Genomic DNA, 25,090 nt, shown 5'->3' with positions numbered 1-25,090 from the left:
CGGTCCCGGGGCGGCCGTGCCCGGTGCGAGGCGGGGCGGGCCGGGGGCAGCTGGGGCACCACGGGCCGGTGCGGAACACCGGAGCCCGGCCGGCAACTCTGCCCCGCCACGGCACCCGGCCCTGCCCGGGGTCCCGGGGAGCAGCTGGGGCTCGGTGTCCTTGCGTGGCTCCAGGTGAGTGTCACGCTGCAGCTGGAGGGAACCTGCTCCTCGGCAGCTCCCTGCCAGCCTCCAGTTGCTGCCTGGCCTGCGCCTTCCTGGGCGGACGGGGTGCAGGCCATGGGCAGGACTCGGCTGTGGGCCACGGCCAGGGGAGTCTTTGTGCTGGCCTCAGTTAGCTCATTTCTGAGACAGAAGTTCAAGGTTTCACTTCATTTTCCAAAGGAAAGACAGGTCAGAGCAGTGGCCCTGGAGAGCCCCTTACTGTTCCCCCAAACTCTGGCGTCTGTGCGGAGTCCCCAGAAATACGTCAGCCAGAAAGGGGAAGAGGCAGAAGGCCTGCGGGGCCCAGCTGTGCCGCTGGCTGCCTGCGGCCTCGGCTGCATTTCCCTGGGGTCCCCAGAGCAATCCCCGGGGAAGTTCCAGGCTCCTCTGCTCATTTCCCTGGATCCAGCCTGTGGTGCGTGCCTGGGAGGAAGGGGGGCTTCCAGCGTCCCCCTGCACCCCGCTCACACAACGGCACTGCTGCCCCGTCCCCTCCTGCAGCAATGCCACCCACCCAGCCATGGCCGCATTGCCCCTGCCCCAGCTGGGAGCCCGTCCAGCACCGGCTGCGCGTGCAGCAGGGCTCTGGCTGCCCCGGTGCCGCTGCTCCCCGCGGGCAGTTGCCGGTGCCCCGTGAGCCAGCGGTGCCCGCTGTGCCGCTGCCCACCCGCAGCCCCTCGGGGCTCCTGCCGCCCGGCGGGGGGCTGTGTGCCGGGACAGCTGCGGGGCCGCGTGCTCTGGATTCCCCCTGCCGTCATTTCCCAAAAGCGATCCGCTCGAGGGCACGAGTGGTCCCAGGGGAGCCCTGAGAGCAGACACCGAGCGGCAACGGCGCAGGAGGGGATTTCTGGGCCCAGCACTCGCCCGGGAAGTCCCCCAAAGCCCTGAGCGCGCCAGGACGGGCTGCGGGCGGCCCTGGTGCCCCCTGCCCGAGCCGGCGGGGACACGGCCCCGGCGGCAGCCCCCGGCCGCGGGGGGTCGCGGGGCACCGGGGTCGGGACGCGCCGCGCTCCGGCCCGGGGAGGCCTCGGGGCGGGCTGGGGGCTGCCGGGGGCGCAGGGCCGAGACGGCCGGGCCGGGGCGCCGGGCGCTGCCGCTCGCCACAGGGACCGGCGGGGCGGCGGAGGGGGGCGGGCGGTCCCCGCAGGGAGCCCTCAGCGCGGCCCGAGGGGACGGGGTCGGGGTCGGGGTCGTGCCCGCCGCCGCCCTGCCGGCGCCCCCCCGCGGCCCGCCCTGGCCGCGCTCCGCCGGACTACAACTCCCGGCGTGCCTCGCGGGGCGGCCGCGGCGCGTGCCGGGAGCCGGGCGGGGCGGGGCGGGAGGCGGGGCCCCGCGCGGAAGATGGCGGCGGGCCCCGTGCCGTAAAGCGCGAGGCGGCGCCCTTCCGGCCGGGCCCTGGGCGCGCTTTGCGACGGCGCCGTGCGGCAGCGGCGGTTGGCGCCTTTGTCCTGGCGGGCGGCGGCCTGAGGCGGCGCGGGCCCGGCGCGGCGGTGAGTGCGCGGCCGGGCGGCGGCCCCGCAGCGCCGGGGGGCGCGGGGCGGGCGGGGGCGGCCTCGCGGCGGTGCCCCCCACACCCCCACACACACCCCCACCCGCCGCACGGGGCCGGCCGAGCGGGGCGGGGACGGGCCCGGGGCCCGCGGCTCCTCGGGGCCCTCCGCGGCGGGGTGAGGGCGCCCGGGGCCCCTCCGGCCCGGCCGGCCCCAGTGGCTGCCTCCTGCCGTGCCCGGGACCCGCCGCGGGCTCCCTCGTGGCCCGGAGCCGGCCCCGTCCCGCTCCTGCAGCGGCAGCGCTGCCAGCCGGGATGGCTGTCGGCAGAGCCGAGGGTTTTAAAGCAAAGCGGCTTGAACTGACCCCCCCGGGCCCGTTGGCACGGGCGCTGCCGTGAGCCGTCCCGGTGCAGTGCCTGCGAGGCCCGGTGCCTGCGGTGGGTCCGGGCCCCGCTGCTGCTCGGGGCTGCAGGGGCCTCCTGGGCTGCGTCTGCAGCAGGAGCCGTAGCGGGGAGGTTTCCCCGTTTACCAGTACCCGGTGTCACAGGCCTACGTCTGGAACAACATCTGGGGCTTCTGGTCTCATCAGTACTAATGGGTCCTTGACTGTAATCTGCAGGCGGCAAATGGTCAGAGGCAGTGAGTGCTCATGTGGGAAAGCTCCTGCGAGCTCCACGCGGGATAGAGCTCGGGATTTATCGCTTCCTTTTGGAAGTGACCTGCAAGTGGAGAAACAGTTATTCTTTTTTTTGTTTTGTTTTGTTTTGCATAGAAGGGTCGTGCATCCCCTTCCCACAGCCACCCCCTGCCATTCCCAAGCTCAATAAAAAGAAACGAGAATTTGTTCTCGCTTCCCATAATGGGAGCAGAATGACCCACCGGCTGTGTTGGGAGCTGCTCATGGGTGCGATGTCCCAAGGCCGTGCTGGTCCCGAGGCCGTGCTGGTGGGGCACCGAGCCCCTGCCCCGGGCAGTGCTCTGAGCACTGGGCATGGCCCCGACCTCCCGGGTGCCTGCTGTGTGTCTTAGAGCTACTTCTCCACTTTGGGAGAATTTTGAAAACTTCTTTCAACCTCAGCTGAGAACTCAAGCTGTAATAACAGAAGTGAAATCTAAGAGCTGTGTACAGCAAAATGGGACGAGGCTTGGTACTTCAGGTGAGGAAGGTAAAACTCTGTGCGTAGCAGGGGAAATGACGTATAGGAGGACTGAGGCAAATGAGGTATAAGAACTGACTTTTTGTTCTTGGAGTGTGTGTGTTTGTATTTTGTTTGTTTGTTTGCTTTCTCCCTGTTCTAGCAGTTCTGTTCATTATAATAAATAAATATTGGAGTGGGAGGCATTCTCAGCAGGGTTTCCTAAAAGCAGACAAATAATAAAAGCATAAAGGTAGTTGACCTTAAATCAGTTTTATGCCTCAAATCCTGGAGTAAACTTACTTCTCATGCCAATTAAATGTTGTAGAAGTACCTTAGTGAAATCATTTTGTGCTTTTTGGTGTCTGACTTGTTTATTTAGATGCTGCTTTTAAATTACAGTGAATGCAGCGTACTGGTGGGGGGTGTGCTGGCTGTAGGCAGCTCTTGATGGACAGTAGAAGTTTCTGTTGATATACTCAACTTCACCAGCTTTTCTGTATGGGCTTCTTACCTACAGAAAATTCCATCCTGTATTTCTGTAGTCAGATGTTTAGGAAGGATGACAACTTCATTCTTCAAATAGTCTTCAACTTTGAAAATCTCGGTGCTTTTCACTTTTTTTTGAAGTGTTACGTAATGGTGACTTTTACCAGAGAAAGTGCGAATCCTGGATCAGTTTTTCTCGTTCTGTTTGGTTTGATAGGTTCTGCTCTGGTGTTTTGAGGATTTTGTTTTGTGTGCTAAAGCTCTTTGGGTGACTGTGTAATGAACACTGCTGACTGTTCCCGCAGCGGTGCTGCGTTTATGTTGGGTGCTTAAATTCCAGCTGTGGACCCGCCTTCGGGGGAGTTGGCATCGCGGTGGGGACAAGGATGTGCCGCTGAGTAGCGAAGTGCATGAGAAGCTGCTTTCGGGGCTGGGAAAGCTAAGGTTTCGCGCTTAGTAAAGACATCCCAGTGTGGTCACTGAAGCACATTTTAAAATACTTTGCAATGTCTCATTCAAAGCCTATACAGAAATATTTGGCTCCTGTTATGCAATGTTGAGATGAGTGTTTCCCTTCTGCTTATTAAAATATTGCATAAATTTCAACTCTTCTTACCAATGAACTGAGGAATTAGGTATGACAACACGGGGGGTACTGCAAAGCTAAAGTTAAGATGTTTCAGCAGTCTGGGTTTTATTGGTATTTTAGTTTGGAGTTGAACCATTAAAACACATCTGCAAAATAGATTAGGCTTGCTCCATTCCAGTTCTGTGGGAAGATCAACCGAAATGCTGCGGTGTACGTTTTTGCCAGACTTCCATGTCCCTTGTATTGAGATTTCTCTGGAGCGAAGCTTGCGTCAAACCGACCCAGTTGGCTTCTAGTCTGCAAAGCTGTTAAGTTTAATCTTGTTCCAGTTTAATTTTAATGTCATGGATTGAAATTATATGCGTGGCCATTTCTCTTTTTTGCGAAGAGTTGGATTTGGAACGAAAGCAAAATGGCTCGAGGACGCAAGAGCAATAGCATCAAACAGAGCGACTTCACTAACAGCACCAATCCGCAGGATTTAGAGAGAAGACTTTTTGTCGGCAATTTGCCCACAGACCACATGACTCGTGAAGAAATGGAAGAGATATTTTCAAAATATGGCAAAATCAGGGGTTAGTATTTTATCTTATGCCTTTTTGTGGCTGGGAATTCAGTCAAATATAACTTTCATGCTTGTCAAATGCTATTTGATGGTGATGAGAGGAGTGACTTATGTTTCACTAATAAGTGACCTTTAATGATAATTTCCTCTGCCTGCATTTTCTCTGAACAAGTAATCCCCTCGATGCAGCTGTACCCTAGTGTGTATATACGAGCTGTGCTTTATCCTTGGGGTTGCAGTGTGATATTACATGGAGCAAATCCATTCTTTCAAGTGACTTCGTAGTCTCTTACTGAAGTCTTGGTCACTTTGTGGGTTGTTTTTCAGTCACTGCCTTGTCAGAAGGAAGTTGATCTGTTTTGTGGTGCTGTCTAAGAAATGCGTTTCAGAGTTCCTCAGCTCTGCATTTCGATCCCAGTAGACCCAGATTTCCCACAAAACTTGCCCAGCTGTTTCTGGGTAGTGCCCTTTGCTTGCTCCATCTGGTGGGGTGACGTGGCCTGGGTGCGGGGTCGTGCAGTCCCTTCCTTGTAACTGGTCTTGCCCTGCTGTTAACTTTTCCAGCCCTCAGCATGTACCATGGCTATGGGTTCGTGCAGTATGACCGTCTAGAAGATGTCCAGGCCGCTCTGGACGGTGAGAAGGGTCGCCTTTATAAAGGGTATAGATTAGGTAAGGAAAACTGATCCCTGCTCTTCTACTGACCTTAGCATGCGTTTTGGTAGAAAGGGTGCTTTTGTTCTAAAGCTCTCTGGAAAACTCACTGTGTGGAACTTGCCTGGCATTAGTCTAAAGTCGCTTTGACCAGGTATGTATTTTCCTTCCGAGTTACCTGCCCTAAGTGCTGTGTGGTTCATCCGGAGTGTTTTCTCTTGCTACTTAGGTCTTGCTCTGAACTTATGTTTGTGTTAGTGTTTGAACAGACCTATAACCTCATGTTGGGAACTGTTGAGCACGTAAGCCCTGGAAAGTATTGATTGAAACTTCATGCGCTTAGTTTTAAAAACATTTGTAAAGCAGTTCTGGGCTTCATCTTGGCAGGTTCAGAGGAATTGGCCACAGAACCTAGTGTCCTGTTAGATAAGAAAACTTAACTTGGATTGTCTTGCACGTGGGGAAATCAATCTGTAAGTAGCCATAAAATACAAGGTGCTTTAAAAAGGCCATTTTCATAAAGATGAAGGTAATTCTGCTAAATATGCTGGGAGCAATCTTAAACAGAAAGGAACGGTGGGAAGCCTAAGAATAATCTATTAAGTGCAAGTAAAACGTTACTTCCAAAGCAAGCCTGTGCTAATTTAAAGAAAAACCGTTTGATTTAGGAAGGAGTGAAAGGAGCAGTAAATAGCAAAATGGAGAAGTACCAAATACAAGCCTGAAGGTGGAGATGATGGCAAATAGGGAGGACAGAAGGCTACAAGGAGAAATTATGGCCAGCATTGTCAGAGTCTAGAAGTTTAAACAGGAGCAGCTGCATCTGACTCAAATGCTAATGGGTAATTATTTGGAAGTGATAACTAATTGGAGAAGACCACCTAGTCTTCAGGTAATCTTTCTTCCCTCTCTTTTTGAAGAGTTGAAAGACATTGCTTTTCATGTAGTTTCCATTTCAGTAGCAAGCTTAAAAAAAATAAAGCCAGCAGCTACCAAAACTAGACCTCTCAAAATAATTAAATCAACATTTGTGAGGTTCAGTGCAATGAGGACCTCCCTAGGCTTTTAATGTTGCTTTCCTTGGAAAACTGTGGAGTTCTGGGGCCCTGGCAGAGTGCTGCGTGCTTGCCAACAGGTTGAGCAGAGCAGAGCCCAGCATCAGCCCTGGCAGCAAGTAGACTGCATGCGCATCCTGCCAAGATCCTGGTGAAAGAATAATCCCAGTCAAAGTAAATCCTGTCACACTAACAATACTGCAAGTTTTCTGGATAAAAGTAGCAGTGTTGATGTAGAAGACTTCTGTAAGATGGTTGATTTGGTTAAGAAACTAGTACAATAAAAGCAGCGAAGTGTTTTGTGGATTTAAAAATGAATTTCAGTGCAGCATAGATGGAATCGCTCAGCGTTTTGAGTGGTGTTCTGGAAGAATTGGTTCCTTGTCGTACAGTGTTTTCATAAGAAACTTGTATAGAAAGCACACTATCATCTTTTAAAAAGAGGGAATATAATGGAGTTTGAGTCACTGATGGTGAAGTGACCTGGGCTTCTTCCTAAGCTGGATACAGGCAGAACTGAACTCCCAGGAAAGGCCAGTCCGAAGGTCTGCACCTAGCAGCAGTGCTTTTGTCATCCTTAGCTGTACAAAACAGATTTGTAAGTAGGTTTTAGTACCTGTGGGGTTTTGCTGCTGGAGTACTGTGTTCAATTCTGGTATGCCCAGTTCAGAAAGGGTAGTGCTAAATCGGAAAAGCCCCAGGAAAAATCCTAAGGGTTAAAGAGTTGAAGAGCAAGCCCTAGAAAAAGGCTCCTTGAGTGGATTGTAGTCTAGTCGGTATAGGTATGACAATAAATGGAAATAAATAGTTTTATTTAACAGCAAAATAAGTTATACTTGGAATAATTCGTTGGAGCTTTGGTTTCTGTGCTCTGGAGACTTATAGATGGGAGCCAAAAGATGAGCTCTAGTTCAGTTCTGCTGCTTGACTTGAGATGGGAATGCAATTCAAGAAACTCTTGCCACCTGTGTTTATTCTGAAGGTTGCACTGTAAGGTTGCAGTGTCACTGTCATCTCAAAGTCCTACAAAACAGAAGATTTTCATTTTCTGAAAAGTTGTTTTGTCAATGTTCAAGCAATCTGTAAATGCTGCTGGCATTAAATAAAATGCTATTAAATCACTTTGTGCAAGAGAAGGATCCCTGTCAAAGGTGTCTTTGTCTCCTAGTAAAATATTTGTTCAGGTTTAAATGCTGCTTTTTAATTTGAAAGAAATGTATGGTATTGAGTGCAAAAATCACAATATAGGTTTCTGCAATGGCATCTTAAAGCAAAAATAAAAATCTTAAACCCAAAAAGCAGATAGTGTCTTGCTTAAAGATAACATTTGACTTGAAAAATGTTCTCAGCTAAAAAATAAATGCAAGGAAAACAGTTACTTCAGTTACGCAGTGTAAGTATTAAACATACTGGCTAATAAGAGGGCCTTGTGAGAGTTCAGTCTTGCTAATACATCCACAAATGCTTAAAAGCTTTCTTTATCTTTAATGAGGAAAGCTGTGTAGGGAATACATGTCCTTCAAATTTAGTTGGTGATAGCAGACACTGCAACTGTACTTGATTCTGGAGAGACTGCTTCTAGCCCCGTGAATGCTGTTACCCTGCGCTCAGTCATGTTCAGATCGCGCTTTCCCCTCTCCCTGTATGAAGAGAACACGATACTTCTTGACTGAGAGCAGGGGCAAGAATTAGAGCTAAACTCTTACCTCAAATTTTAATTTTGAATGTAATGAAGGATGGTTTGGGAAGTTATAGAAGGTGTAGAAGTCAGCCTAAGGAATGTTACTTGGCATGTTTAGCTACTTTTAAAGCTCCTGCAAGTGACCAATATAAATAACTAATAAACTTTAATTGTTGATAGATTCTTGGGGAGCACATAGGACCTAAGTTTGGTTTTGTTAATTTTCCTTAAAAGGTTCTTGGAGTAAAACATCTGAAATCACTTCTGTTTGTTCTTGCCCCCCTCTAGTACATTATTTCATCTTCAGCCAGCTGTTACAGCAGGCTTTGTTTCTCCCCAGTAGAACAGTATTGGTCCCTACCAGTTTGGGGCAACTTCACGTTTTCTGGTTGAGGACAAGACGTTTCTTCAGTTCTCTTCTTTGTTTTTCACCTCATAGTGTTTTTCATGGAGATACTGAGAAGCCAACCAGTTTTCAAATTTCTGACCTATTGCACCTCTTTGCATCTCAACCCAGTGGTGTTCTGAGTGCCCCGTGTTGACTGCACCAGGAGCTCGTGCCTCGGGCTCCCTGCATCCCGTTTCCTCCGTGGTGGAGGCTGTACAGTTCAGTGCTGCAGCGGCCCCTTGGAAGGCAGTTGCATGTGCCATTTGAGAACCCTTGAATTATTGTCACCAAGGGTAGCTGCATGCTCCATTGAACAAGACTGGCTGTGAATTTAAGACTGCTGGCCAACAACTTCCTTTCTCAGAGGTTTTCAGACTCTGCTTTTTCTCCTAGAGTCCATGAGTTGCATTCTGCTCGCTCATAGACTGCAGAAGAAAGAGGTTCTTTTGGAGTGAAGAGTCTGGATGTAGGCCTGAAATACAGTGTTAAAACTTCACCTTCACCCTATTTTGAAGTCATAGAAATCCATGAAAACTTCATTGCATTGTACTATCTAAACTTAATAAAAAAAATTGTCAAAGTGACAATGTCTCTCTGCTGAATGTATTTTCTTGCACCATCTGGTTGTTGTTGAGCTTAAGTTGCTTTCATTTGAATTGTGCTGATGATCTTTTTTTTGTTCCATAGCATTGAACAGATGGGTTGATTATTCTTTACAGATATTAATAAAGCAGCGGAAAGAAGAAATATGAATAAGGCTTCATCAAGGTCCAGTCCGGCACGAAGGTAAAGTACCTGGAAGCAGTGAGTTATACTAGGAAGGGCAGGCTTTTAGGGCATGAGCCCACTGCCTGTGCTAAATGTCTGTCTCTCTTCCCTACTGCCACCTCCCCAGTCAAACGGAGATACTCACGTGAGACAATCGGGATGCGACTGCTCCACCTGTAAGAGCCCTTCTGGCGCTGACGCCTCAGGAGGCACGAGGGAAGCCTCGTGCTTGCTGCTGTTACTGCAGCTAAGTGTTACACTGTGTGGCGCAAGTTGTGAGACTTGTGAGGAAGAATCAGCTTGGTGTTTGTTCCTGCCCCAAGTCTCAGAGAAGCCAAGGCATGTAGAGATACTGCCAAGGGGCTGTAGTGTTCTCAGTGCAGAGGACTTCAGGATCTTGCCTCTTCTGATGTCAAAAACCTGCAGTCCTGAAATGAAGCTGGAAAAATGCACGTTAGCAGAGCACAAGGCAGCGTGTGTCTGTATTGCACTGCCCCATCTGCATGTGTACTTGCATTTTCAGTATGTGGAACAAGTCTCTGCAGTTACACCCACGGGTGTGTGTCTGCCTGCTTCTCCTGGCTCCCCGCGCCTCAGCAGGCACCGCGGGTGCAGCTCCTGCACGCCCTCTGCGTGTGAAGTCACAAGCAAGTGGAGAAGATAAGGGTTGTCCTGCCATGGGAAGACGACTGCCGTTTCCTTTCAGTGGTGTCACTGGGGAGCGCACCGAGACGTGCTGTGGTTACCGTGTGGTGTAAGGCCTGCATTTTCTGCACTTACACTGTTAGGCTCTGCACACAAAGGAGGTGACACATTGGACTTGAAAGTAATCGAGCTCTCACATGACTGGTGTGCTCTATTAATTTGACCTGTTAAATTATCAAAAAGTGGGAAAAAGTACAACTTGCAAGACATCTACTGCCAAAATGCAGAGAATCTGAGTGTCTGCAGTCCTTGGCACTTTGTATATACTGCATTTATCCTGCACAGGGCCAAATGCATTTGCAGAGAGCAGTGCATAGGCAGCAGGCCCAGGAAATGCTTCAGGCACATGTCTGGGGGTTCATGTCACAGAAGCAGCAAGGCTTGGGCCTGGGCAGTGCCAGGCGTGCTTGGTGCTGGCATGGGGACCCCAAAAGTGCTGCGCACACGTGAGCAGCAGGCACTGATGCCACGCCTTTGGCCTCGGTGGCACTGCAGGTGTACGATGCTGCAGGCGCTGGGTAGCGCTGCAGGTATGAGAAGCAGACGCCAGTGCAACGACCATTGGGCCTCAGACCACATTGCAAGGGACACGCAGCAGGCACCAGTGCTGTGGGCATTGGGATCAGTGATCCTGCATGCTCACAACAGCCTGTGGCCCTAAGGAGCACTGGAGACACACGAGCCCTGGGACCAGACCACCACCACAGGCACAGGACTCAGCTGGCGCTGCGGACACCGTGCGCATCCCGTGTGGCTGGCACCAGGTCCCAAGCAGCAGCGCAGGCAGCAGTGAGGCTGTGGGTGCTGAGTCGTGGGCAGGGCTCTGGACCATGCCGCAGTGCCTGACCAGCAGCTGCCGATGCCAGGCTGCGGAGTCCTGAGCCCTGCTGCAGGCCCAGGAAGCAGCGCTGAGTCCCAAGCAGCTGCAGGCAGCTGGCACTGCAGGAGCCGGGCCACAGAGCACAGAGGTGGAGAGGCAGAGGCAGGAGGAGGCTGCTGCGCCCTCACGCTGCTGCTGGGCGGCAGTCACGCAGGTGCGAGAGCAGAGGAGGCCCGGTGCCACGTCTGTAGTTGTGTTGCACTTGTGCGTTGTTCTTTCTGGATCAATTTGTCTCTGCAGATAATGTGGCCTGTTCTGGTCACCCCCACCCCAGCTGGAATAAATGTCATATTGCAAAACAATTACTCTGCATCTGGCTGTTTTGCTGTATAGTCTCACAGCTACAGAAAGGTCAGGTACTCAGTATTCATCATAGCAAACGAGGAGTTTCCCCTGAGCTTCTGCCATCATTCACTGCAGGCTGGGGGGAGGAAGGGGTAGGGGAAGACAACGTGCATCTCTCCTGGGCTGTGGTTCTGTACAGATCACAACCAGAAAGCTGATTTGTGTGCTCAAGAGACTGAGGGAGTACACACGTGTGTGTGAGCAGAGTTTCTGTAACAGGAGAAGGCTGTATATAACCTTGGTGGCAGCACTGTAGTTTGTCCCAAGATCTGTTTTCTATCTGGAATCGAGAATGCCAGCGATCCTCTGTATCCCCCAGAACAGCTGGGTGTCCGAGGCACCAAAGTCCACGCATGGGCTCTGCTTCTCACTGCTGTCTGTTCTACCTCTTAGAGAAACTTGGGTGCATCTGGCTTGTTTCTCCTGCTGTTCTCTCCGAGTGACTACAAAGTGAATGCGCTGTAGTGGAAACGGAATTAAATTTTGCTTATCTTTCATAAACTAGATTAGTCTGATAGAAGATTTTTTATTTACAAAACTGGACAGAGGTGAAAAGACGCAAAAAAAAAGTGTTGTTTTCTTACAGTTGTCAGTATCGTGGGGAAAGAACATTCCAAGCATATGAAGCTCAGTAGTTCCCTTGCAAGACTTTTTTGGTTTGGCTTAGACTACAGTGAAAGTTATGTTTTCTTTAGAAAACAAAATATGACCTGGAAAAAACTACTGTTTTGGAAAAGATGAAGACTGGAACGTTGCTCTCTTGACTCTGAAGACAGCGTGGTACAAAGTCTGAATGAGATGGATCATTCAGATGTGACAGGATCCTGTTCCTGCTGATGGTGCAGTGCTGGTTGGGTTTAATGTGGGGCCTCATAAACATCAGACTGACTTTCCATGGGAACTGTCCCTTCACTGTCAGGACACGACAGTAGCTTTCTGCTAACAGCACAAAACCAACCACACCATGGAGCCTACTGTGTCTCTGGTTTCAACAAGCTATTTTTTAATCATGTGCCAGTAGCATCCTATTTCAGGTATTCTGCTGTCATCGACTTGTGAATTCAATAGATCCCTTGAATGCTCCTAGCTATCCCATATCTGTGGGTATTAGGCCACAGCTCCTTGAATTCTCTCAAGGAAAGTGCAAGTTAACGTTTGATGATCCGTGGCTGACATCAGAGGTCAGAGGCCTTGCAGTGATGGTTTCTGAGGTGCCTGCTCGCTCCTCCCACAGGCGCCCTACAGTTTTAGTGATGCTCCAGTAAGGAGCTTTCTGTGACTCTTGGCTACAATAAACGTTGTAACTAAGAAGATTCTCCAAATATGTTTGTTTTGACAAATGTGTTTTGGGGCAATTCTTGTCATGGGATAGGAGGGAGGCTTCAGCTGCTGAGAGAAGGGTCGCTTTGGCACCTCAGGTAAGAGATCTGGGGGTAACCACACTTGTCTTGTTAGCAGTCTAATGGCATTTCCCTGGTGTTTTCAGAGAGCCATATGCCTACGGGGATGGCCGAGATACCAGACGCGATCGCTCCCCTCTTCGGGGGAGCCCACGGAGAGATCCCAGAGATGGCAGGGATGGTAGAAACGGACGAGATTCCAGAGACGCTCGAGACATTCGAGCTAGAGACATGCGTGATGCTAGAGACCACAGGGACCCACGGGACCTGCGAGACCTTCGAGACCCCCGGGATATCAGGGATCCAAGAGACTTACGGGACCCTCGTGATGTTAGAGACTTCCGTGACCCCCGGGAGCCGCTGTACGATCGATACAGGGACCCGCGGGACATGAGGAATCCACGGGACATGAGGGATCCGCGGGATGCGAGGGATCCGCGGGATATGAGAGACCCTCGGGACCCTCTGTACAGGTAACTTTCCCGGGGCTCTGACAGCATGATTTCACGGCACTGCCCCTCTGGTTGTACTGGTCTGAGCGGTGCCAGTTGTTTAACGCAAGGATATTGCTCTAGCTGAGGACAGTTGGGTGCCTGCTTTGGGTCTGGAGGGTAACAGCTGGGTTCTTCAGTAACTGAGCTCGAGGAAGGTCTGTATGTGATGCACTGGCGAAAGTTACTGACTGAGGTATGCTGGAGCATGGGAACCATTGCTTCTGTAAACCTTGCAGGCGAGATGAGACTTACGACCGTTACCTTCGCCTTGAAGACTACTATCGGCGGAAGGACGACTCGTACTACGACCGTTACAAAGAGCATTTTGATAGAGCACCAGTGAATTCAGAAGGTTAGTGCCTTTGAGACCAATAAACATTGGTCAGATGTTTATTTATTAAACGGGCAGATCCGCATCCTCCTCTGGGAGGATGTAGATGGCTGTGGTGCTGATGGACAGGCACCATCCACAGTGCGTTGCCTCCTGTGGCGCTGGCTGGTTTGGAGACAGCCCAGCCATACACACCTCTTTGCTCCGAGCAGATCCAAAGAGCATTATTTGTTCTGTCTTTCTGTGGCTTGGTTTCAGACCGTCTCAAGCGCGAGGAGCGACGGCGAGAGGAGCTTTACCGCCAGTACTACGAGGAAATCAAGAGACGTTTTGATGCAGAGAGACCTGTGGATTGTTCTGTGATAGTGGTGAACAAACAGACGAAGTAAGAAAGTAGTTATGACCACTGGTTGTTATTGTGTGCTATAAGAAAATGGAATTAAGCTTAGCCCTGCCTTGGGGATATTTGTCTTGCAGATTCCCTTGAGAGTGGCTTTAGAGCCCTCAGAAAGCCACAGCTTCTGTGGAAATACTGACTGGTTCATCAGATGTAGAAATACCGTTGTATCTTAGGCTTTACTTGTATTCCCTTGTCAGCTATCAACATGCCTTGTCCTGAACTTTTTCTACATGCTCTTCACGTCAGCCTACTGTCACGACAGATTGTAGTGGCCAATACTTGTTATTTTGGGGTTGAATGATATGGAACTTAGTAACATGTGCTAATCAGCAGATAGCACAGGGACATTGTCAGTGTTGAGTCATGGGGGTGTCCCTTTCAGAGCTTGTGTCAGATTGAAAGGAGCTGAAATTTGTCCACTTCAGCTCCTTTCAGTCAGCAGTTATCTGACTTAGATTACTAAGTCAGATACCGTTCAATGCAGTGTGTAAGAAATATAAAATCACTGCTGAAAGTAGTCATGAACAATACCAAAAGCATGCGTAACAAGGACAATCTCATGTGGCAGTCTGAACCTTTACGGAGGTGTCCCCACTCAGTGTGCCTCTTTACTGTGCCAAATGTGAGATCACTTACCTGGAAACAAAAACGTAGGCCATGACTGTAAAAACATGCACTTTCTTTTGGAATGTAAGGACTGAAAACAATTTTAGGAGTCAAATGGATTTCAGTCAAAAATGCTGGTATGTCTATAGTTTGGAGAACAGGCAGTGCCTCTGTTGGGAACAGGGAGGTGTGCCTCTGCCTGCGGTAAGGGGAGCAGTGCTGTAATGAAGGCACCACTCTGACGTCTATACCTCCACAAATACATATATTGAAGAATAGAAAAGATGTAGATGACCACAGATCTGGCTTGGGGTCTGAGGAAAATGTTTGTCAAGAGGAAATTTAAAGCTCTCTTTAATCCTTATGAAAAAGAAAAAAAAAAAAAAAAAGATGAAGAGTTGCATTTATTTAACTTTGCTATACCTGTGAGGCAGAAAGAGAGCTGCTGCTTGCCTGGTCTGGTGACAGAAGGCAGAGCAGGAAATCAGTGTTGGAAACCAGGGAAATGGTGAAACTGAGGTTTACTTTTAGTGGGTCTGATTACCTATTGGAACAAATCTCCAAAGGGAATTTTAGATTCTTTATCCCTTGGTGACTAAAAGTCTTTGGGAGATACAGAGCACAAATTATTGTACCCAACAGAGAATTCTGTGCTGTGCTTTGTGCAGAAGGATCATCTTAATGTTCATCAAACACCTAAGAATCTTTTTGGTGTGTAACAGCCACAAACCTTAAGAGCCTGGAGCACGTGGTAAATCTTGGATGTTGAAGCCTACTTGTCACCTACTATAGGCCTATTAAAAGATGATTCATGAAGGACTTAGATATATTATCAGTGTAACTTAGAAAACTTTAAAAAGGCATTTGGGGGCAGAGGAACAGTTTTAGTCACCTTTGCAGTGCTCACCTCCAAAGGTGATAATCTGAACCTCCTTCACAAGCTGCAAGTGTGCACAAACTGAATCTCTCAGAGTGCATATGCAGCCAGTATTGCAGTTTTGGTCCTGAGTATTGTAAGCTTAATAAAACGTTTGGAAACTTTCAGCTCAACCGTATAAGCTATTGTTTGTGGGAAGTCTGCAGGGCAGTGGATACAGGAAAAGTGGATTCGTAGATGCTGTGTTGATATTGGGCTAGAACAGATCACAGCTAATAGAATTAAAGAGCAAGAGAAAATGTATTTGGAACTGAAGGGAAAGTATGGATAGTTAATTCTCTGAAAATTAACCTTCAGGTTCAAACGTTGACCTGTGCTACAGGGACTTAGGATAAGGTGCACTTGAAGACACTAAACATGGCACGAGTAACTAACTGTCTTCTGGAGGTTAGCTGCTCTGCTGCACACTTGTTAGATCTCTTCAGGGATAAATTGCCTCATTTAACGAGAGTTCAATTTAAATGCATTTATATGTAAGCAGTTTTATAATAGTATAAATCCTTTTGCAGACACTTTTTCAGCTAAGCTGAGGCTTGATTTATTATCTATCTCAGTTAAACTGAAATGACTGATTTAGTTCAAAATAAGGGTGGGATCTAGGCTTTTACATTACAATATTGAGATTGCCTTAATACTGTCCTGTTAAACATTACGAAGTTAGGTAAGCCATCAGGAAATTGAGTCTGAGATGGAGAGGGTGAATGTGCTAGAGTTTGTTTCTGTATGTGACTGACTTGTAAAACTCTGCTGGCTTTGCTTTGTGTTAGGGAGTACGCGGAGTCAGTGGGGCGGAAGGTGCGGGATCTGGGCATGGTAGTGGACCTGATCTTCCTCAACACCGAGATGTCACTGACGCAAGCCTTGGACGATGTGAGCAGAGGAGGGTCTCCTTTTGCCATCGTCATCACCCAGCAGCATCAAGTTCACCGTTCTTGCACTGTTAACATCATGTTTGGCACCCCACAAGGTACTTGAGGTCTTAGTAGGCTGCATAGCTATGTGGTCACTCTGTTTTAGAGCAGTTCTTTGTGTAGTTCATTTTTTCTTGAGCAGTTCCACACAAGATGATGTTCATCCATGCTATGTTGTAAGGAGTTACTAACAACTTCATGGCAAGTGATACCTGTAACTATCATTATTTACAAATTTCTATAATAACTTATTTGTCCCTTGCCAAAAAGGCTGTCTAATTTCTGCAGGAGAGAATCTCTGCTGCATTTTAGGGAAAGTCATGATCCCCAGTGCTAGAAGAACCACAGTTCTAGAAAAGACACTACTGCCTTGATAGGTTTCTGAGTAATACCAGTCCAGCCTCAGTTTACCACTTAACCGTTTTCTCAAAGAGGAAGTGTTTGGAATGTGAAAAATCACAAGACAGATTTCATAAACAGATGAGAATTAAGGAAAAGACAACAGGGATAGCTTACTCTGTCAAGGCAGAGATCTGACTGTGAAACTGGAGGGAGTTGTAAGGAGACACAACTATACAGTGATTGAGTGTACACATCCCATATTTTCACCACTATTTATACTTGTCACATAATTTTCTGTCTCAGGGTATGACTTGGTTGTTGTGAGCATGCAACTGGGCATTTGTATTAACAAATATTTTGTCAGAAGGTGATTTTGGAAAGTCAGGTTTTTGCTACGATCATGCCTGCTCATGTGCTGTTTACAGAAGTGGGTGTTTGATCGCAGTTGAGCTTTCAGCAGTTTTCTCCCTTGTTATGTTCTCGAGTAATGTTTTGTCAGGTTCATCTGAATGCACATTCACCATTTTTTGTTGCTTACTGACTGAAGAAGCCTGGTTTCTTTTAACATCTGATCCAGGTGTGGGGAGATTCTGTCATTTTCTGCAGAAATCCATCTCAAGCACACTTTCAGTGGCCTTTCTACTGCCCTTGGTTTTAACTCTTAACTCCTGTGGTTTAATACCCGTCCTGCTGCCAAAACTTCTCCTCTTCTTCACTGGATTTAGCTGCATATCAGATCTGATAAGAGCCCCTGTCATTAACTCATTCACAGCGCTTTCTAGATATTTAATATTTTGCACTTGAACCGCATACGGTCACCTTTCCATTCCTGTTAGTTTTAGGGAACTCTTTCACAACTTGTGTAAAGCTTAATGTGAAAGTGAACCCCAGGGCTTTAGGCATTTTTGTGGAAGATAAAGGACTTCTCTTTTAATCTCTCTGCATAAATCTGTCTTCTGGGGAACATTTGTGTGTGTGCTTTGTGAAGTGGAAATAATGACCTCAAAAACTTTAAAAGGCAAGTGTAAATATAAAAGTTGAAACTGATCATTATTCGATGTATTATGGAAGAACTTTATTGCTGTTTATTGTCCCAGAGTTTAAAACAGTAGTGAAATTCAGCCTGTTCTTCTTTCCTCCCTGTCTCCTGCATATATTCACACTACATTAAGGTGTTGACAGTACAAAACCAAAGAATATTCTCATCAGTGTCCTGCTCTGGGAAGGTCTATCAGCCTAGAGTGCAATTCTGGGGCCTGTCGAAGGGTTCAGCAATAGAACAGCTGGAGCTGTCTCCTCTCAGAGCGTGGAGATGTTGTGTGAAAGGTAGAGGGAGCTGCTTACTCTTTTATTCAGATGAGAGGCCAGAAAGACTGGTGTGGTAGCTTCTCAGAGCCCTCACCTGTGGAAAGAAGGGTCGGCCTTGCTGGGTGATAGCCTTGAGCCTTTTGGCTTAAGAAATTGAACTCTTGCTGTGTGCCTAGAGAGCTCTCCAGATCTATGCTTGCAGTTCCTAAGAGGTGCCTGCCTGCTGAATGAGATACGCTGCTGCGAGTGAGACAAGATACCTCCTTTTAATGCCTTTGGTTTTCTTAAAGTGTTTCTTTTCCTTGTGCAGAACACCGCAACATGCCACAAGCTGACGCCATGGTGCTGGTGGCAAGGAATTACGAGCGCTACAAAACAGAGTCACGGGAGAAGGAGCGTGAAGAAATTGCCCGGCAGGCTGCCAAGATGGCAGATGAGGCCGTGCTGCAAGAGCGAGAGCGCCCACCCCCTGTGGAGGAGGGGGCCAGAGGGGGTCACCCTCCGGGGATCCAGACTCTCTTGAACCTTCTGGCAGACAATCGCTATCTGACTGCTGAGGAGACTGATAAAGTAATTAATTACTTGAGAGACCGGAAAGAAAGGTTACTTAGGGGAAGCACTGATTCTCTGCAGGGTAAGTTGTGTCAACCCTGGACAACACTACTGATTGTCTGGGTAGTGGGTTCTCCGGGCTGGGACAGGACAGCAATACTGGCATTACAGAGGGGTCCTGGTGTAGTAACACTTTCACACAGCGACGTGTTTTACGGAGATGGACATGTATTCAGGAGTGCTGAGACTATTCTGATATTTCATGTGACAGAACTTTTATATTGGATTCTCTCAGGGAAACCACAGCGCTGCCATAACTGATTGGCTGCTACACAAAGGGCAACAATTATGTTGAGTGGTTTGCGTCTCCCAAAGCTATGCAGCCCTCATGTTTAGAGGGGTGGGTATTCACTGAGACTTGTGTCTTCTTGGTAGCTGTCTCACTAGTTTCCTTTAGGTGCCTCTTCAAGGGTATTTGGAGAGCTTTAACTCTCTTTCTTTTGTTTCCCAGCACCCATGTCAAGACAGTCTCTGGGAGCACCTTCAGCGTCATCTCTGGGCAGTCAGTCCAGCCTTCCAAGCGCTCAGGCTCATCAGGGTTCACAGCCTCTGGTCTCTGCTCCTTCTGTTCCAGTGTCCTCTGCTAATCCTCAGCAGGAGCTTCAGGCAAAAATCCTCAGTCTCTTCAACAGTGGGGCAGCAGCAGCTGCTGTAGCAAACAGCAGTTCTGCAACCTCTGCGGGCACATCGGGTGGCACACCGAGTCAGAACTTCGCTAGCATGGCCAGCGGTCAGGCCCGATCAGCACAGATGAGTGCTGGAAATTTAAACCAGGCTCAGCAGAGATTGCAGACTCCAAGCGCACAGCTTCCTGCCCTCCAAGGCCCTTCAAGAAATGCAGGTCCAAGACCTGGAGCTCCTCCGCCAGCTCAGGCACTCTATGGCCAGCACCAGAATCGCCTCCCTGCCCCTGGCAGTGTACCTGCTCAAAGGCCAGTCTCGTCTGGTATCAACTTTGACAACCCTAGTGTACAGAAAGCCTTGGACACCCTTATCCAGAGTGGTCCTGCACTCTCCCACCTAGTGAGCCAAACAGTGGCTCAGGGGCGAGCAGGGTCCTCTGCCCAGCAACCCATGGGTTCCTACCAGCGACACTATTAAAGCTGAGCTGTCAAGCCCTTTCCCCTTCCCTTTGCCATTCCATACTTATAGCTGTTTAAAAAGTCTCCTGTTCTTGACATGGGACAAATGCCCCTGGATATGCATGTCCTCTCCACTTTGGTGAGAGTGTACTCCCAGTGGCATTGCTGCTGAGTATTGCTAGTGCTGCCCTTCCTCACTTCGGTCTGGATAGCAGTGTAGCAGTGTTCGGAGAAGTGTATTTTATTTTCTCAGTGGCAGAATATGCTGAGAGCCACTGTGGGTAATTGATTGTTCTGTCTAAGCACAGAAGCTGCTGCAATGACGGTCCTTCTGCTTTTTCTCACTCCCATTAGCTGGTGTATCTTCACCATGCAATGCAGTCTGGTCTCACCAAATGGTCTTAGCACAGTTTTGGGTCAGTGGTTTTGAGAAAATGAGATGGGACTGAACAGAGCCCTCTGGAGATGCATCTTTTTGGAAGGGGCACTATTTTTCTTTGGATTTCTTTTTTTTTGTTTTTTTTTTTTTCAATGCCACATAAACCAGCCTGAGAGAGAAAGTACGATGGTAGCACTAGCAGCTGAATTCATGTAGCACGTGCCTGACCATAACTTCGTAAGCCACGACAGTACCGGTCAGTGCTTCTGTAGCTGGGCTGTCCGGTCCTGGCGGAGTGAGGCTGACAAGTGCTCCTCACCTCACCCAGCAATGCAAAATGGCAGTTCTGGTCCAAGCACAGAGGTGGATCGGAAACACGAGAGCTTCTGGGTGAGGCAGGGATTTCAAGTGGTCAGTTGATTTTCCTACACCCAAGTCAAGTCGTCGATTTTAAGTTCAATATATTAAATTTGGTATATAAATTTCCTTTTCTTATAATCTTGCTTCGGCACAGTTGGTTACTGTAGCCCAACAGCTCAGCCACGCTGATGTGCTGCTGGACCTGTCTTGCAAATACCTGCAGCCCGTTATCAGGTGGTGAATGTCTGCTCTCGGAAACTTCATCTGTTAGTTGGTGTTTTGTCCATCTAATGTGGAGAGGCAGTGCCAACATGCAATACTATAATTTTATACATTTTTCAACACTTTGGTAGCTGCAGTGGACAGTTGAGTGGAAAATCGGGCAGTGATATTTCACCGTGTTTTTAACCAGTAACATAATTTGATACCAGAATACAAAACTCCTCTATTTTGTCCTCCCTTGCACAGTCTTTGTGGAGTCTGTAGGCTTCCTGCAGAACCGAAAGATAGTAAGAAAGCAACGTTTTGGAGCAGAGATTTTTTTTTTTTGTCCTAGGTGGTTTGTGTTGTAGCTTTTTTTTTCTTTCTGTGCTGTTAACAAAAGGACATTACTTTTTAATAAAAAGACAGGAAAAACATTTTGTTGCATTTTTGATGCCTAACAGCTTGATTACTGCTGGAATACATTATTCCACTGTGTTTGCCATTACCCTCTTCCAGGTAAGCTGCTTCAGACGCTGCCCAGCACTGCATGCCAAGTGGAAAGTGAACAAAGCTTTCCGTGCCCTTCTGTGAGGGTACCGTGGTCTGTCCCAGTTTATAGTACTGTGGTACTTCCTGTCACCCACTGGACTTGGACACTGTGGACCAGATCAGCCCATGTGCTTGTTCAGGGACCAGCACGTTGGGGCTCTGTGTGATGGGGGCCAGTGTGAGAGGCCCAAAAGATGCTCTAGCTGCTGGGGGCCTCCCTCAGCACAGTGGCTGGGGGCCCAGTGCTGGAGCTGCACTTGCTGTTAATTGAGCAGCTGCCACTTAAAGCTGAAGCTGCCACTCCCTGTGCATTTTAGCACCGGCCTCCCTTTGTGCTGCCGTTGTTAGACAACCTGAAATTAAATAGAATGTGTCTGTCTGCTTTCTTTCCTCTTCCTCCCTTTCTCCTCTTCTGCAACCCAGAGGCTTCCATCAGCTTAAACATGGGAACAAAATCACATTGTAGATGTGATTTATTTATTTTTTTTTAATTTAGCATAGGTTCTGCTGCTTTCTCTGACAGTATCCTTCTGGACATAATATCCAGCATACAGCCAAATACCTATTATGGGGGGTGAACAGGGTCTGGCTCCAAGGGTCACAGTAAATGGGGTTGCATCAGTCAGTAGTGGGGTTCTGCAGGGTGCCACAAATGGGGTGATGAGGCTGGAGAGCAGCCCCACAGAAAGGGATCTGGGGGCTCTGTCGGGCAGCAGGCTGACCACGGCAGCCAGGAGGGCCAGCCCTGCCCGGGGTGCCTCAGGCACGGCACGGCTGCTGCCCCAGGGAAGGGGTCCTGCTCTGCTTTGCCTTGCCTCGAGCACCACGTGCACTGGGGCAGGGACATCAAGCTGTTAGGGAGTGACAGGACCCGAGGGAACAGCATGGGAGGGTCAGGCGGGTGTTAGGGGAAGGTTCTGCACCCAGAGGTGGTTGGGCACTGAACAGGCTCCCCAGGTCACAGCACCGAGCTGCTGGAGTTCAGGGAGCATTGGGACAGCGCTCAGACACGGGGTCTGGGTTTGGGTGGTCCTGTGTGGAGCCAGGAGTGGGACCTGGTGATCCTGGGGGGCCTGTTCCAACTCCAGATATTGTACAATTCCATAAACTGGCACTTATCACCGCTCCTCTCATGCTTTGCTTCCTCTGCAATCTGACGCTCCGGTTGTTGGTTGCTCCTTGTTACTGACATGGAGGCAGCCAAGTGCAAAGTAGCTGTGGAGACCCTGCAAGCAAGTGAAAACTCCCCATGCAAGTAGTGAAGGGTGTAATAAAATCATTTATTGCATTTTGTGCAGACAGGAGTCTAGAAAAATGAATACAGGTAAAGCAGTAAAGCATTAACAGGGAGCATTCAACAGCTGAGGAGCCACTCCTCCATTAATACCTGCACAGAGAACACAGGGGCTGTACTGAGGCGGCCTAACGCACGATACTGAAACAGTCACAGAAATTAAATGCAAGCCTAATACTTTTTTTTTTTTCTTTTTAGTTTTTGGTTTGCAACCTGTTTTATTTACAAGGTTTTAAACTTAATTGCATTGCTCTGCACACAGATTCTCTAAAACACAAAGCATACTAGGTCACTACATGTCTATTGAAATATTGCACTCGAATAAAAGTCACTTGAATGGACGCAGAACATCTAGCTACAGTGATTAAAAGATTATTGAATGAACTGACTGGGTGATAACATTCATAACAAATATATTGCACATGTAGCACAGAAAGTGTTGTAACCAGCAACTCTCAGACCTGCCGGGCCTTCTGCTCGGTTTCAGTCCTGCTGCAGAGGGGGTCCCGACCCCCCCCGCGCCTCGCTGCGGCCCCGTGCCGTGGCTGCCTGGGGCAGCCTGGGGGGTGCGGGGTCCCCGGGGCAGAAACCACGCCGTGCCCGACGGGGAGCTCACGCTCCTGCCGCGGGCATCGTCTGCACCATGGCGAACAGCAGAAGGATGCTCCTTGGGGAAACTGAACACTCACAGAGGCCAAACGTGCAGGGCTGGGTTTGTAAACTAACATGCAGTGCTGTCTGCTAAAACTGGCCCTCTCCAGACCAAAGGCAAGTGAGAACTCACCGTGGAAACCAGCACCTTGCCTGCCGCAGCGAGAGCTGCCTGGCAGGGGGTTGAGGCAGCCCAGGCTGTGCCAAGAGCTGCGCCCTGTTCTTGCTGGAGGATGAGGAAGGGAAATGCTTTGTTTCAGTGGGACTGATGGAAACAGCTCGCCTTTTGGCTCCCCGGAGGAGCCAGGGCTGCAACTTTACCAAGGGAAGTTGAAACAGGGCAGAGGGGGAGCGGGACCTGTTTGGATGCTGGGAAGCGATGAAGCAAACCCGCCTGCCGGGCAGCACGCTCTGGCCTGGCGTCACCGCTGCTCAGCAGAGAATTTCTTCCCCCAAAACCCGTGTGTGCAGCCAGAGGAAGAGCTCTGCCTGGCCCTGATGCTCCTGCTACTGGCTGCTGCTGCTGCCATAACCCCTCTGTGCTCGGGCTCTCGCTGCTGCCTCCGTGCCGGGAGCTGCCTGAGGCTTGCTGCTGGGCGGCCCCGCAGGGCTGGGGGCAGCTGCAGGGCAAAGCCGGGCTGTGACCAGAGGGTGACTGCGGGGGGGCTGCGTCTTCCGCAGGCGCAGAGCCGTTGGCAAGCGTTGCAGGCCAAACAAGCGTGGTGCTAGCACATGAGATGAGTGGGCAGGTCGGTGTGCATGCTTCCTCTGGTACTGCAGAAGTGCTTCAAATACTTTGGGGAGGCTGGAAACAGCACACGAGCTTGTGCATGGTGGTGTAGGGGCAGAGCCTGGCAAAGCCTGTGTCCCATGGGACTGCCCTTGCCCCAGGCAAAAGGAACCTTTCACCTGTGGATGCCTCCTGCTCTTGTAAAAGCTCTGAGCGAGCGGCAGAGGCAGTGGCCGGACCAGGAGCACTGCTCGGTGTGTCTGTTCTGCTCATCAGCCCAGAGCCTTTGTGCTGAGACAGCATCTCAGCCTGACTTTCCTCTTCTGTAAAAGCTGGGCTCCCCTGGCAGCAGGGAACCAGTCTCTTGGCACTATCTGTCTTCCACACCAGTCTGTGATGCAACCTGCTGCATCTGTGCAGCGAGCTGAGCTACCATGGCAGAAAGCCTGGCTGGGGCTGCTGGAGAGAAGGGAGGCACTTTGGGAGTGATGGAAATGTAGGAGCAAGGTATAAACAGGCACAGATGTGCAGCTGGGGCTTGGTTTTGGTCTGGGAGTGTGTCCAAGTAGTCTCTTAAAGCAAAAAAAAAAAAAAAAAAAAAAAAAAAAAGCCAAAAGCCAAAAAAAGAGCACAAACGAACCAAAACTTCTTTCTATCCAAGCAGCCCCATATAGCTTTGGCCTGGAACTGGAGGAGTAGAGAAGCTCTGCAGAGGAAGAGGGGACAGAGTCCTCCTGTGCAGAGGGAGCTTCCTGCCCTCCCGGAGGCTGGAGCTGGGGGCTGCGGCTGGCCCCAGCCCGTAGGATGGGTGGGCGAGCACGGGGCTGGCTGCCAGGGCCGCGGGGATGGAGCAGGTGCCAACTGCTGCCCAGCCGCCCATGGGGACGCTGCACAGCACCCGCTCCTCCCTGCCGGCCGGGACGCTGCGGGCCGCACGGTGCCGCGGGGCGAGGGGAGGCATCGGGGCCGTCTGGAGGGGGAGGAGGAGGAGGAGGAGGAGGAGGAGAGCTCCAGCGCTGGGCTCAGCTCTGGCCAGGTCACCCTCACTGTCCACCGCGCGTGGAGGGGACATCGCGCTGCTGTGCGGGGCCAGGCTGACACAAAGCAGCCAGCACTGCCAGGAGAGGGCAACTCTTAGCAGGCTGCACTTCGAGTGGAAGCTCAAATCTGCTGTGAAACAAGTTCAGAAAAGTCTGTAATTTCTTTTCCCTGAAACTTTTAAGAAGCTAAATCAAGAAGAGAATGAACCCACAACCTGGCCCGTTCCCAGGGGCTGCTGATGGCTGGGGAAGGCGACAGCCTTCACCGCCACCCCAGGGCGCTCGGTGCCGGCGGATGGGCGCCCTTTTCTTGCAGGAGCAGCCTGTCACACCTCCGTCCCCACAGCCTGGTGCTAGCATAGCCCTGCATCTCTCAGTATAGATATAGATCTCTATATATAGACTTCATCTGGTTCTATTAACATAAATATGATCACTTTAAAAATACACATACTGTATTATGTACACTATGTACATGGGGCCGGGGCCGGATGACGGCACGCCATGGCTG

At 49.9% G+C, this 25,090-nt stretch overlaps 1 protein-coding gene across 2 annotated transcripts; it reads left to right on the top strand.

The window, feature by feature from the left end:
- Positions 1-67: 67 nt before the first annotated feature.
- On the top strand, positions 68-20,921 carry NCOA5 (nuclear receptor coactivator 5). Of its 2 annotated transcripts, none has more exons than XM_084296685.1 (10): positions 68-174; positions 4,297-4,483; positions 5,038-5,145; positions 8,971-9,037; positions 12,436-12,822; positions 13,080-13,195; positions 13,433-13,559; positions 15,885-16,084; positions 17,989-18,312; positions 18,742-20,921. In XM_084296685.1, exons 2-10 carry the CDS (start codon positions 4,321-4,323, stop codon positions 19,389-19,391), a joined length of 2,142 nt encoding a protein of 713 aa, XP_084152811.1. In that variant the 5' UTR covers positions 68-174; positions 4,297-4,320; the 3' UTR covers positions 19,392-20,921. The 2 variants fall into 2 exon arrangements, with proteins under 2 accessions (XP_084152811.1, XP_084152810.1); XM_084296684.1 differs by lacking the exon at positions 68-174 and adding an exon at positions 1,563-1,694.
- The last annotated feature ends 4,169 nt before the right edge of the window (positions 20,922-25,090 follow it).

The sequence above is a fragment of the Netta rufina genome (assembly GCF_964035555.1).
Source record: "Netta rufina genome assembly, chromosome: 16".
In the NCBI taxonomy this organism is placed as follows: domain Eukaryota; kingdom Metazoa; phylum Chordata; class Aves; order Anseriformes; family Anatidae; genus Netta; species Netta rufina.
The sequence above is the reverse complement of the archived record's forward strand: the minus strand, read 5'-3'. Positions and strand labels throughout refer to the sequence as shown.

Coding starts and splice junctions, on each gene's coding strand:
- NCOA5 (XM_084296685.1), top strand. CDS start 4,321: ATGGCTCGAGGACGCAAGAGCAATAGCATCAAACAGAGCGACTTCACT. Junction 9,038..12,435: donor AGGTCCAGTCCGGCACGAAG/GTAAAGTACCTG, acceptor TGGTGTTTTCAG/AGAGCCATATGCCTACGGGG. Junction 13,196..13,432: donor AGCACCAGTGAATTCAGAAG/GTTAGTGCCTTT, acceptor GCTTGGTTTCAG/ACCGTCTCAAGCGCGAGGAG.